Source organism: Leptidea sinapis, chromosome Z (assembly GCF_905404315.1).
Source record: "Leptidea sinapis chromosome Z, ilLepSina1.1, whole genome shotgun sequence".
Taxonomy (NCBI): Eukaryota; Metazoa; Arthropoda; class Insecta; order Lepidoptera; family Pieridae; genus Leptidea; species Leptidea sinapis.
This window is the reverse complement of record NC_066312.1, coordinates 12518490-12533721: the sequence shown is the minus strand read 5'-3', so window position 1 is coordinate 12533721 and position 15232 is coordinate 12518490. Positions and strand designations below refer to the sequence as shown.

Below are 15232 nucleotides of genomic sequence, written 5' to 3'. Positions count from 1 at the left end.
TACAAAGCTTTCATCGAAAGATATGAGCGCTATATAACGCAATACCAGAGCCTAAGAAATGCTTTATTTTAAAAGATCATATTCGAGAACTAACGTCGATACTTATATCGTACAGAATATATTTTTCTATTGGTTAATGTTGAGTTGGTAAAGTTATGTATTATGTATCTATTATTGTTTGATGTGTTTGATTTTATTAATATAACTAGCTGACCCGACAAAGTATAATAACCTTAATTTTAAAAACATGAAACAGAGTTTCTGGTACAAGGATCATGCTGCCACCACAAGTACCGCCCGTTCACGAGCATGACGCAAGTGATAAGTATATATGGGCGCAAATCGCCACCTGCCGGCAATAATTGGCAACTATTGATATTTATGTTTTAGTTTATCGTTAAAGTGAATCTTATACATAAAATTCTCGTGTCACAATGTTAGTTACCTTACTCCTCCGAAACGGCTTTACTGATTTTTACCAAATTTTATATGCATATTCAGTAGGTCTGAGAATCGGCTACTATCTATTTTTCATACCCGTAAGTGATAAGGGCTGTTCACTCTTAACAATTTTTTTTTATTTTTTTGACAAGTTATTTTATTTTAATTTTATTATGATTGATTCAAATTTTCGTTAATCTACGTCAACACCTATTTATGTATCGCGATATTTATATTGCTCTGTTCCATCCACAGATCAGCAATTGGGTTGCGAGATGGCAACCGAATATAATAATTATTTTAGTACGATAAATTTTATGTACGATATATTTGGTAGGTCTGAGAATCGGTCGTCATCAATTTTTTATGCCGCAAAATTTTATATATTACATTTTTTTATTACTTTATTTGGCAATACAACTTTTGCTGGGTCAGCTAGTATTCTTATAGAAATATCTGGAATATATAAGATTTAAATACAAATAGCTATTTGTAAACATACATAAAAAACATTATTTATTAAGGTCTATTACTAAATTGAATAGACACTGATTTGACTGTTTGAACTGTGAATGTTTCGAAGGTTTTTGATGTTTCATTTATTGATAAAATATTGGTTAAGATACTTAATTGACTGTGTAAATGTTCAAATTAATTTCTATTACAATAAATATCATTATTCTTTATCAAACTTCATTATTTTATGCAATAAGTCTTTCTTTATTGCATTACGAGTCTTGCTAGCAGTGTCATCTTCTTACTTATTAAACTTTTTTATTATATAGATCATTTGAAGTTATTTCAATTCACTAAAAAAATTATTATAAATATTAAGCTGTATTTAGGAATTATTTAACAGTACCCAGATTTATTTGTTTGTTTTAAAAGAAGTTGTATCTACTTTATTTGTTATATCTATTGTAAGGAAGCTAGTTGTTTTATGTGAAGACTGTTCAGTTCTATTTAGTAATTGTGTGTAAATAAAATGAGAAATTATTAGTGTGTTATATCATCGTGATGGACCCTTATTGAGAAAACCCTGGCTTAACGCCGACGTATATTATCCAATCCAAGTTATAAATGTTAAGGATGTTAAGCATTATTCAACTGTAATATGAGAAGAAGAGTAAGTAAATGTTAATTGATTTTAGTTAACTGAAATAAAACATAAGCAGGGTCTGTAATAATAGTTAGGTAAGTACATCTAACGGCTTCGAAGCGTGTGCTGCATTGAAAGTATCGTATACACTCTGAGCAAAGATGCTTTACATTTTAAAGTGTCTCCAGTTTTATCATTAATTGGTAACATAATAACACTGTTGCTTAACTTCCTACCAGACCGAGCTTAACTTACATAGTCGACTTCAGTGCTAAGTAAAAACTTTCACTAAATTTACTAATGGCCGCATACATTCCGTAGATTAAGGGTACGAGTCCAATAGGAATTTATATACACTGTCATGAGTTTAATATTTTTGTCGGATTTCTGACAATTGTTCTATGGTATAGGTATAAAAATTTTTGAATTTCGTAAAATTGATCTCGCCTTATTAAACTTTGAGGTCTGTCGTTTGGTCTTAAGGAGACATTGGTTTTTAATTTACTTCATATACACAATTTTATGGGTCTTTGGATTGGATAATCACCCATTTAACAGAATAGTTTTTCAAATACTAATATTTCTGTCATGGTTTTACAAACTATAGTTGCCAAGATTTCAGCAAACTCAAAGGCAGAACAGCAAAAGTTCGAGACTAGCTAGCTAGATGTTTAAATGTGTGGTTTGCAAATTGAAAGAAATGAATCAAATACTAAATGTCCTGTAAATATTGTACAGCAATGAAAACCTTATTCTTATCATTTATGAGATTTCCGAGCACAAACGCACAGACAAACCGACAAACACAAAAAAAAATTAAAGCAATTTTTTAACCTTGGTAACATAACTCCAACGTGTATGAATAGTTTCTTTGAATTTAATTATTGTTATTATTTTATACGAGTATTAATAAATTATTTAATCCTAGCTAAGAAATTTTATTATATAGTCAGATTGGATACTCACAGTGCCGTGGGCTCCCTGGCCTAAAAAAGTGACTGGTCGCATGCGCCCCCGCGGGAAGTCGAGCAGGGGCGCCACTCCGTTTGGGGGATCGGCTTCAGGTAGTTTTATGGAGGTGAACATCCCAGGGGCGGCATATTCTCGTCGGTGCGATCGCTCATCCGGATACGTCTGAAACTATTAGAGTAATTAGTATACGATTTTAATTTCCTCTCATTCGTTAGGGGCAGAAAGCTGAAGACAGTTGTGGGTAATTAAGTTGGAGAAGGCCTTTACCCAGTCCAGGACATTAAAATCGTTAAAAAAACATTATTGTTCTAAAAAACAATAATGTTAAGCAAATCTAGGTCTAACCCTTTTTTAGGGCATGTTAGTTTTTCCTAGTCCAAACCGGTTCATCCTTTAGGGCGATAGGATAAAACCGGTGCAGACTAGGTCAAACTAGTTTCTCCTTCGGCTTTTGGACAAACCCGTTTAGCCTAGGCTGAACTAGTTGAGCCTAACATGAATAAGTACACCTCTGGATAAACTGGTTTGGCCTAGTCTATACTTTTTGACCTTTGACATATTTTCTAAGCGACCCTTAGAACAAAACCTTATTTGAGCTGCTATCAATAGAGACTATTCGCTTCTTTATCATCAGTGTATAGTAAAGCGGTAACCTTGCTGTTTTGATTGTTGAAGCCAAATATTGTGTTATCTTCGATAAATACGTTCGAGTGATTTTTGCCTAAAGTGTTGGGAAAACCTCGCCTTAGGTATTAAAATTCTTTAATTATTTTAGCTCTGCCTGTTTGAGTGTTATAAGGTGATTTTTAATTACCGCCTTATCCATAGTAAAACGCTTATCGGATTATAAGATAAAATGTACTTAAAGCTTATAGAACGTGGGATAAAATTGTTTATTTATATTCTCTTTGTTTTGCCTTTATTATTTACATCGATACCGAATAAAATCAGCAGTAATTACAACTGCACAAAGCAACCTATATCGGTAGATTTAATGCTGAATAACGAACAAAATATTATGCTTACATGCAAAACTTCTACAGTCATCGGTCAATTACTACTCACAGTGGCAGTTTATGTATGTGCATGCATAGATACCGAACGAAATATGCCTTAATTACAACCGCACAAAACGTCAGCCTGATATCAACCAGTTATTATGCATCTATGCTATAGCAGTACTTTTTAAATAAACAGTGTAATAACCTAGTTTCAGAATAAAGCCTCTTCTATACAATCGGATTATATGAACCTACAATTATCTAGACTTATTGCTTCCAAAGTTATTCAATGTACAGACAGTATAATACTGCGTGCGTCTTACCATATTTTAATATCGAAGTGGTTATTCTGCCCGGCCTAATAAGGCCGGGCAGAATAATTGTTTTGCAAAATTCAATAAAAATATATGTTGACGACGACAAATTGATTTTATATTATTTATTATTGAAAAAGTAATGAGATGTAAGATCAATTTGCCTTAAATGAAACATGATATGAAGGTCACTGGAGAATAAAATTAATACGTATGAATTTTTAAATCATTGAGTGCTATTTGTATTCAGCCATATATTTTGCTACTCGATTGATCACAAAACATTTTATTACTTCTATATGTAAGAGTTTCTTGCTACTTCTTCTCATTAGCTCAACCCTTTACGAAGTAGCGGTAGATTCAATAAGAAAAATATTTTTTTGACATTGATAAGTGTCCTTTCCGTGACCTACATGAATAAAGTGATTTTGATTTGATTTGTATTATTGTGTAACCATTCTTGCGTTACCTAGATGTTAAATCAAACGTGTTAAAAATATGATATATATTCAAAACACGTTTTTATGACGATCTGCTACCTATTTTCTGATTCCAAAATTACGTGTTTATATAGAAGATTGAAATAATAATTATAATTTCGTTCATTATATTTTGACAACGGGCGGCTTACGTGTCAGCTTACAAAGCTGTGATAAAACATTAACAAACGGTGAGCGGGGACGTTGCCCCGAATTACAACATTTTGTTAAGCCTTTTATTTTAAAACCGTTTTAATAAATAATTACTTATAAGTTTAGAACTTTTTATCTCAGTATAAAAAATAAACAAAAATCTTCCCATTGCGATACATTTTGTATTTACGAAATAATGTGAAATTTTATTCAGCGTGAATTCTCACCAAAACGTAGAAATTACATGGAGACTTATATTTTCTGTTGATCATGCTTTTAGCAATGATCATCTTCATTATAAAGGCAGTGATAAAGTCACCAAATTCCTTCTCCCTGATGAGCATATTTTCAAGTCAAGTTTTACAAGAAGCTTCCTGCCATATAGTTTAGTATGAGAACAAAATATTCAAAAGGGTTAAAAATCGTTAAAGGGCTCGTATTCGAACATTTACCCTCCTTTGGAAAACAGCTCCTCTCATAATACCGTCCTTTACTCATTTATCATTTTGCAAACAGCCGCATAAGACCCCTAATGAGTAAAATCCAAGCATACCTTAGGCAATACCATTAATTTTACCAACCCAAGCCTTTACAGATGAGATACATAAAATAGTTTATAGGATGAAGCACATTTACCTGAATTTGTGGCTTTTGGCTAGATGAAAATTACTTTACTCATGAATATGGATACCAGAAATACTTATTTTGATTAATATTAGGAGCTATTTGGTATCAAATATAGTTAATTGTTTATGGCATTGATAAGTTTTAAAGTGTATACTTGACACTCAGCTGTGACGCTGAATTTGTAACAGTAGTTGGGGTTCTTTATGACTGAGCTGACTGATGAATTTAAATTTGAATGATTATTACATTTGTGTTATATATAAAACGACCTTACGATAAATAAACGATTCCGACATGCAATGCCAATACAGTACTACAATTATTACATAAACGTTGTAAAATTATACCACAGCAATTAATATCATAACAGTGCAAAAGGCTTACATAATAATACGGTTAAATTTATTAAATGTCTGTTCATTAGAGAACTATGGATTAAATTATGAGTTCACCGAGACTTCAGGTGTTGTTCACTTAAATGCATTAATTAAGATTGTCCGAAAAACCTCATACAATCACTCAGCGGCGAACTAATTACATTTATCCTGAACGTAACTGATGTTACATAAATGAAAATGGAAATGAATACTAAAGGCAAGAGCACAAGTATTAAGATCGATAATCTATAAATGACTGCAATTTTGGAAGATCGTCTAATAATAGTATTCTGTTCTTATTAGAGGTAAAACTATTTTGTAAGAAATGGATTATTGTACAAGTTGAGACAACAAGTACCAGTTGTTACTACAATAGATGCTATACTAATATTATAATGAGGTGAGAGTGCGTGCTTCTATTGATAACCTCAACGTTTAAAGGACTGTAGTATAGCCAATGGAGACCACTTCAAATAAGCTATTTATATATTTTTGGAGTTTATTGGAGTTTACTTCTTAAGAATCGATTTTCATATAAGGCGCCCGGTATGAGAAAAATATGAAGAGTAAAATCTACTCATCAAATGGGATGTAACGGTTTTCTCATTTAAATAAAAACAGACTTTGTCTGCTTACAAATAAGGCAACAATTAGCATTGTATTTTCCTATCAGCTACCTAGCGTTACTTTTGAAAATTATTTTATTTTGCAATAAGAAGTTAGTTTTATAAAGTTTATTAGATGGCGCTGAACCACAGACACCCCATATAAGTTCAAATTAAAAAAAAAAATAATACTAGACTAAACGTCATCTAGTGTCACTTTCATAAACTATTTCGTATTTCCAAATCGAACACTGAATCTATCGAGTAATACTACAACATAACGGTTTTCGATAGATGGCCCTGATCACAGATTTTAATAATTAGGTACCTGACCATAAGAAAAATCACTATTTGCTACGAAGTTATTTTATTTTCTTTACGCTTATACGCTTTTATTAGCTTCTGCTATATGTCTGTTTGTAACCGACTCCATTGGACTTGATTTTGTTTAGTACCTGTTCAAAGACAATCGTTCTTGAGGAGTAAACTCCAGTCGATTTGATCCTGTTTCGCCCCGGGTTTTTGTCCCACATTCCTGTTTCGTCCCACGTTGATTTTTATTCCTATTTCGTCCCACTTTTTAAAATTTTATTTTTGTACAGCCATAGAAAAAATGTGAATTACAACAATATTCTAGATATATATAAGAGCAATAGTTTACCCGAGACCAAAGGATGGCATGAAAGGTGTTCACAAACCTATTACAGGATATTATGTTCTTGCAGATTGCGGCACAGCTGTCTTAGGTTATCACAAAATTATAACGATAAAACTTGACACAAAAATATCATAAACGGACTAAGTACGTAGAAAAATTATCTTGATTCCGAAGTCCATGCATCAAGATGAAGGTGGAGAAAGCGGTAGATAAAAGTTAGGATTTTAAGCCATAAACTTGCTTGTTTAGCGGGCACACGTTGTACACGTTTTTTTTAAAGATATTGAGTTTTTAAACCAATTTATATAACATTTTGAATAAGTTAAATTTGAATTAGTTAAAAGGCTCCTGTCTCCAATAATTGATTTCTGGTATTGAATACTAACTTGTTGAGTGCATTAATAGTATATATCGTCAAAAATATGATTTTTAAAATACTTTGTATGCTGTCCGTACAATACATGTTGTAAAACACATAAATTACTACCCGGGGCGAAAAAAGAACAAAAAGTGGGGCAAAAAAAGAATAAAATATTAAATATTCTTATTTTTGAGGCGAAACAGGAATAAAATCTGGGGCGAAACAAGAATTTTTTGTGTGGGGCGAAACAGGAATAAATCCTCCAGTCGTCAACGAAGTCACGGGGAACAGCTAGAGAGCTGTGTTTGTATTCAAAGGTAAAATTGAGTTTTATGTTCATAACAAAAATAAGTCACAGGATGCGAAGACAAGAGAAAGCAAGAACTTTACAGAAAAATACATTGGGTGGGCAAGAGCATATGTCGCGTTGCAATATTACCGTGTCGTTATAAAATACGAGCGTAGGATTCACTTGAGAAATGGGAGACGTTCCCAAACACCTGAGACTAGGAACTCGTACAGATATTATATACAAGCGCAGTTATGTTTTTCGCCTTTTTTGCAAGTTGAAAGTCACTTGAATAAATTTATTGCACGCTCCGTAGTGAATGGTGCGATTTTTTAAAATAGTTACCCCACAAAATGGCAGAACTTAACATATATTACTCCTGAGCGAGCAAAAACTCTGTGTGATAGTGCTGTTGGAATATTTATGAGGTTTTTACCTTTTTATGAAGATTTTGTTTTCGAGTGGATCTTTATGTAAAGATGAAAAGTACTTATTTTAAAAGAGAAACTATTTTATTATATGTATTATTATTACCGGGTGTTATTGCAAGTCGGTACGTGATATCGTCGAAGCTACCTCAGTTCGTTAAGGGGCTTTGACCTGGACCAGAACTGATAAGAAACTCCCAGCCCATTTCAACTGTAATTAACATCTACAGCATACACAAATAAAATTTGAAAACAAAATTTTAAGAACGATGCGGGACTTCTCGCGTTCCGTGCGAGCGCACTTCCGACTGTGCCACCCGTTCGAGTGACGTATCCTTAATAAAATATTGTATGCTTTGTTCAACTCTCAGGTTGTGGCTACATCTACAGGATCTACTTTATAGTTATCTTAACAGATAACCTGCTCAGCCCCAATATTTGCATATTAGGCAATTGACTTGAGATGTCGATCTTGCCAATTAAACAAATTGTTGTTATGTTTTTAAAGTGATAACCCTCACTTCTGGGATTAATTACACAAATACTATTAATATCAACTGATGTTAATTGTATATACTTAGTTATTTATATATATAGTCAAAGTCAAAGTCCAAAAAAACTTTATTCACTGTAAAACTTTATAGGTTATTTAGTGCAAGTCAGGATAAAGTACAAAAGTTACAATAGCATTCAAATGGGTATAACAATATTAATTAACAAAATTTAGAACATTAATTCCAACTATCTTTATCATTCAAATAACCTTTCACATTATAATAGGCCTATATACACTCTTACTACATATGCTACTATATATTATACACTCAGTGAAGCCTAGTGAACTATTTATTATTATGTATTTTATAGTGAAAATGAATATAAAGTTGACCTATGAAGGAGCCCGTTACAAAAGTTAACATTATTTATTAATACGGCTTTACTCACGTTTTTGTCGGATTCGGTAAATCCTGCATCACGGTGAGTTTGGTAGGTTTGTGAAAATGTCCCACATCTTAATACCGAGTTGGGCTCGTTGTGTGCGGGTGGACAGGTGCGCCGGTGATGACGAGCACGGTTCTAACGAAACAAGAAACAATTTACACGCCACGTAGAGTTAATTCGTCCCTCTTGAATTGAACGAATTCAAATCATATTTTTTCTTGAATTCAGTAATATTATTTGTAACAATCCAATATTTATATTACTCTCCGAGTGAATATTATCAACAAAAAATTAGCAAGTAAAGAAAATATTTAAATAAAACTCCGAAACGACGTCCGCAGGTTTTATAATAGAAAGAAGGTGAAGTTAGCGAGACACTGATTAAAATCCCCGAATTTAATTTCATTCTCAATGCTTTTAATCTTTTTAATATACTTATCTTCATAGTCATGACCTTTGCTATAATTATATTATTCATATTTACTATCAATATTTTTCATGCTTTATATGGAGAGTGACTTACGTAATAATTAGGTCTGCATGCATAGTTATCGAATTTATAAATGTAAAGTTATATATCTTTACGTATAGTTGATCCCAGTAGGATTTGAGTGAAACTTTATTACTTAAGCAAATGGTTAAATGGGTTTAAAGCTCTACGGACGTACAAATAAAATTCGCATAAAGTTATCCCCGAGAATAAACCGACACTATGCAAAATGTTTACAAATAGACATTTTGCATATGATTTGGTTTATTCAGTAGTATAATGTCTTAAGACATAGTAAAATTTCAGAACTACCATTATATTGACAGTGTTGTCAGCGATATACGGCCGTTTTCAATAACCTATCTATCCTTAGTTTAACTTACTAGAGGTAGTCATATCTATCCTTTTACGTTTACTTACTTTTCAATAACCTATCGACATAAAGCATTGGACTATAACCATATTGGACATAACTATGGATAAATAAGATCTTGTCATTAAACGGTGACAGCAATGTATCCGTAACTAGAGATACGTTATTGAAAACGGCCGATAGTCAACATTTTACATACATTGAATTTATATCTGCAACAAAAACAGATAATATTATAAATAAATATATATATATAAAGAGTTAAAGTTACACATAGCACCATCGCTTCGTAATATACCCGATTAGAAATTTAATAAATTAGAAACTCATCAAATAGCGGATTTAAGCCGGAATAGTCAGTCATTAAACTTTTTGTTAAACGAAATTTATGCAGAATTTAAACTATGAAAGTCAAAGTTTAGTTTTATTGTCAAGTACTTCTAAAGTTTAATTTTACTAAGAGATCATTTTCATGAACACGTTGCCGTGTAATATAAAGTTCAATGGCCCCTGTGTCGACGTGAAACCTTGCACAGGTGGAATAACTTTGAGAATTCATATTTATTTCAGTTTTCAAGTTTTAGTTACTTGTATTTAATTAAAATTCTAAGTAAGAAAATGATTTAGATAGTTTAATTACGGATCAAGAAAGAAACCACACTTATGTTTGTAAATGTTGCCAATTTCTATTTAACTGTCCTTCCACACAAAATAAGAAAATGTATGGAAAGTCATAATAAAAGATTTTTTGCAACTCAACTTAATAATACGCCAACAGGCAAATCCTTAAATATTTAACTTAATCGATTCGAAAAAAAAAGACAAAAATTTATAAATAAAAATCTTAATTTAATATAAGCACATACTTTCAAAACTACCCTCATTAAAATGGGTGTTTATAAACCATTTACTTAAGACACGCATAGACCCGCTGATAACACTATTATTCATGCTGTCTATATAATAATAATGTTTAATGAGGGTGATAATATGTTACTTAATTACATATCTTGCTCAATTACAGCTAAACACAAATCATCAAGCTACATTTCTATCTTAATTGAGTGCTAGTCGAATAGTTGAATTAACATAATGTTACTTATAGCTGAGGAACACTATAAACATTACTGTAAATATAAATATAATATATCGAGAATATAACTTTGGCTTAAAATCTTAACCATCTCTAAATTGTTTGAGAGCTATCATGACTATTATACGAGTCAGTCTTAAAATCAAATCACTGTTTTCATGTTTCAGCTAGGAATTAAAATTGAATTTTCAATACGTCCAATAAGGTTATAGAATTGTTAGTAATAATGTTATGTTAATAATTAATAAAATGTCAACTTATCTATGATCAAGACATATTACCCTTTAGAATGGGTTCTGTACATTGTTTTAAATAAAACACTTTTAAAGGATTATGACGCGTGTATTTGTAACTGAGTTTTGATTTTTGCGTAAAAGTTAAATTTTTATTATTATTTTAGTTAACCTGACGTTTAAAGATCTTTCCAGATCTAGTTTTCAGGAGGACTATCTTGATTGCAGATGAAATGAGTCATAAAGATAGTATTTGTCATAGATAACATTATGAAGATTAGCGCCTTTTTATTGCCTCGGAGGTTGTATTTGCTGTAGACAGATGGTTTTTGCCGAAATTTGCTGACAGTGTCCTCTTCTTTTTTTGGTACTTATAGTTTTGGGTTTTAATTTAGAGATTATTGGATCCCAAGTGTTAGATAATTAATTTACGTCAATTAAAGAAAAAACTATGTCCAACAGTACGAACTTATAGAAAATACTAATACTAACTCAAATTATTAACGTTAATCGAACAATATTGAGATATAAATAAATTCGTAGTAAAGAGAGTGCATACCTACTCAACTAGGCTATCTAACAAAAACAAGCTAGTGGTACCTATAAAATAAAAACATCGTTTAAAACCATCGACTTCAAAAACTGAAAAGTATCAAATATCTAAAAATTTAATTTATTACACCTCATATCACTTATGCAAATCTTTACCTTTCAAAAACTGAAAAGTATCAAATAACTAAAAATTTCATTTAATACACCTCTTATGCAAACCTTTACCTTTAATATTAATAATATACTATTATTTATATGTGCTACCTATTGATAGGTTTTACGACAGTGCCAAGCCCTAAACAAAATAAAACGTAATATTATAAACCTACTGTAATTATTTAGGTTGTGTGGCCACGTGTGTCTGTCCGCTGGGTTCTAGACGAAGCTATCCCGCACAAAGTCACGAGTGGCGAGTGTAGGTACCTTTATTACATTTGGAGTGACACCGACTAAAAAGCTATCAATATGTAGCACATACAAATAATAGTATTTTATTAATATTAATGGTAATGTTTTGCATAAGAGTTGTATTAAATTAAATTTTTAGTTATTTGATACTTTTCAGGTTTAAAAATATGTAATTCTTACGGTATGTGTAGCATGCAATCGGTAATACCTCATATAGCGTCACAATTGTCGAATTGTGATGCTATAAGAGTATTGAATATGAATATGAAAATAAATATAGGTAGGTCATATCATACATTAAAATCTTCTCCGAAACACGCTGCATCTTATTATAGAAGTATTATTCCGATGTTACAATGATCAGTTGTTTTCGCAGTATTACCGAAGGAAAAAAATTTATGAGTATAGATTGACTTCGTAAAATAATTATGGCAATAAACTATACTATAATTATTTTTTTATCAAAAATTCTTACCGCAAATATTGTAGTTCGTATATCTGCTTGCATTCTAAAGTAGTTTACAAAACATACGTCGATACGAGGAACTGTAATTGAATTTTATAGTAGCGTAGCCAAGTCGTGCTAAATAAATTATATTATTGCATGGGTTTCATTGTTTAAATAACTCCCGGATAACCCCAATGTAGCTCTGCAGCCGCGCGACACGTGTTTTTTTCATTTTCCATTGTTCAAGGGGAATAGCGTAATATGTTTCGATTACAACTCTGGCTTCGGTCTGAATTGAAAAATGCTTCCATGTCCCGCCTATGCTTATCCATTCTTCCTGTTTTGACGCTCATGTTTTTGTTTCACTATAAATCTCTCATTCGGCATGATATGCGATGTAATGTGTTTTAGGTGTTTTTATTTTATCCGGCTACGTTGGCTGGTGCATAGCGTTGAAGTTTGTTTTATGGCGTGGAAAAATATTGTTTCAACCATTCAATTCTAGCCATTGCTTAAATTATACATAACATTTTTTTGTTGTTTGAAATGAGTAAAAGATTATATTTGATATTCATTAATTTATTTTAGTTTCGATTAAAGTAAAACGTCTGCTTCTGTTTAAGTCATATTCAGTCAAGCAAGCTGTGGTTCAGGTCATTAGCCTCGTTTAAACTTCAAAGTAAACTTTGATGTTCCCTTGTTGCTTATAGCTTTTACTAAATACTAGAGGCTTCCCGTATATTTGTTAAATTACGTTTGGCGAGCATCAGCCACGCCGCAGCCATTGTGTAAACAGTTTAATTGCATTATCGTTTAGTAGAACTAAAACATTGTGCTGGGGTAAAATAATAACTTATCATTGAAGGCCTTTGTACCCTATTTAGTGATGTTACAAAGTTGATTTTGAATTTGTTATCACACAGTTTTAAATTAAGTTTAAAATTACTTTATAAGTTTGAATCAAACAAAATATGGCGTTTATTATTAAACATTTTAAAACATTGTATCCAAAATAGTAACATTATGGACTAGATGACCAAAACTTCATAGTTGGAAACGACATGAGATATCTTGAATATCAAACTATCTTTAACTCGAAAATAAATTTAGGATTACAGATTGGCTAGTAAAGATTGAAGATTGTATAAAGTTATTCCTATTAATTTAAAGAGTTGATAAGTACAGAATAGATTGAAAACAAACAGTCCTTTTCTTGAGCTGATTAAAGAGAAATGCTCTCATTGAAGCTGTGCTGTGCAGTCTATCCGATTACTTCTTCAGCTTAAATGTAAGGTCTATTGTTATATTGATTGCAAAAAGTCATGAGAAAAATTGACTAAGAAATTGAAGAATTATTTCCGACGCTTTTAAAACTACAATATTTTGATGCATTAGGAAAATACAATTGTATGAGTACTTCTTAGCGATAAGTTTTAGTTCTTTTCATAGAAGAAATGATTAATCTAATATATAAAATTCTCGTGTCATGGTGTTAAACATTGAACTCCTCCGAAACGGCTTGACCGATTCTCATGAAATTTTGAGTGCTCATTGGGTAGGTCTGAGAATCGGACAACATCTATTTTTCATCCCCCTAAATGTTAAGGGTGGTCCACACGATTTTTTTTTTAATTTTTTTGTAATTTTTTTTAAATTTGTTTGATTATGAGTCAGCATTAAAAAATACATACAACTTCAAGGAAGCGAATGAGCGTACGGGTCACCTGGAATAAAGTGATCACCGCCGCCAACATTCTCTTGCAACATCAGAGGAATCACAGGAGCGTTGCCAACCTTTAAGGATGGTGTACGTGCTTTTTTGAAGGTACCCATATGTTTATGCAATTCGAGCTACTCTGCGTTGCACGCCGTCAAATGGATCGAGCTGATACTGGGGTGCACCAGACCAGAGATGACAGCAATACTCCGTATGCGACTGGACCTGCGCTTTGTAGAGCGCTAGAATGTGGGTCGTCTTGAAGTATCGCCGTGCTCTAATACTGACATTCAGCTGAATCATCATCATCATCAGCGGAATTGGCAATTGCTCCAGTTTTCGAGACACTAGTATTCCGATACTAGGCAAGGCTTTGAGGGAAGTGTTGTGGAGGGAAAGGATTTTCGATTGGATCGTTGGTTACGTTAACTTTATGCTTAAGAATGTAGGTACATATATACACTTACTGTCTTATTCATAATAACTTAGCGGAGATTTAAAACATCGCTAATATACGCTTGTTATAAAATGGTATTGATAATCGAATACTACAGTTAAAACGCTCATTATCTCTTCGATAAAGCTGACGTAACTTATAGTAGCTAGGACCCTTCTATAAACCTATATTAAGCACTCGAACGCAAAAATCATGGCCAACATCGATCGAGCTGTTCGTTAAATAATGTGATAAATAGCTTCCCGATCAAAGTTGACAACCGACAGACTTCAAAACTTTGATTTTTGATGTTTGAAATGTTTTTGACATCGCCTTTTGACAACTGACAAACCATTGACATTTAAAAGGTGTCTGTTTCCATTGACAGTTCCTCATTAAATTAGTTAAAATCATATTTTTTTGTACGAAATGGCAACATACACAATGTTGCCATTTCGTACTATAGAGACGTATTAGTTATGGGAGATTTATAGATATCTAACGAATATGAATAAGGAATTTTATCGAACGTTAAATAGGCTTAAAACACGTTTTAACTAATATAGCTTTATACCTTCGAAATACGTTTTATTACAAATAAGGCAGTCAGAATATAAAGCGAACACCAATTAAAGACAACAATATCTACGTATCCATTTTAACAGGGACTATATAAGATATCTGCTTAGTACAAACATTATCATTGTATAGTTTAATTAAATTTCCTTCTTGGTTC

General features: G+C 32.1%; 1 protein-coding gene across 1 annotated transcript in view; it reads right to left on the bottom strand.

Moving 5' to 3' along the window:
* Positions 1-15232, bottom strand: part of LOC126978928 (discoidin domain-containing receptor 2-like) — a 188755-nt gene that overhangs the window by 28821 nt on the left and 144702 nt on the right. The window contains exons 13-14 of the mRNA XM_050828055.1: positions 8750-8881; positions 2507-2680 (exon numbers count right to left, since the gene is read on the bottom strand). Coding sequence (XP_050684012.1) covers positions 2507-2680; positions 8750-8881 — 306 coding nt within the window. The remainder of the gene's footprint in view (positions 1-2506; positions 2681-8749; positions 8882-15232) is intronic.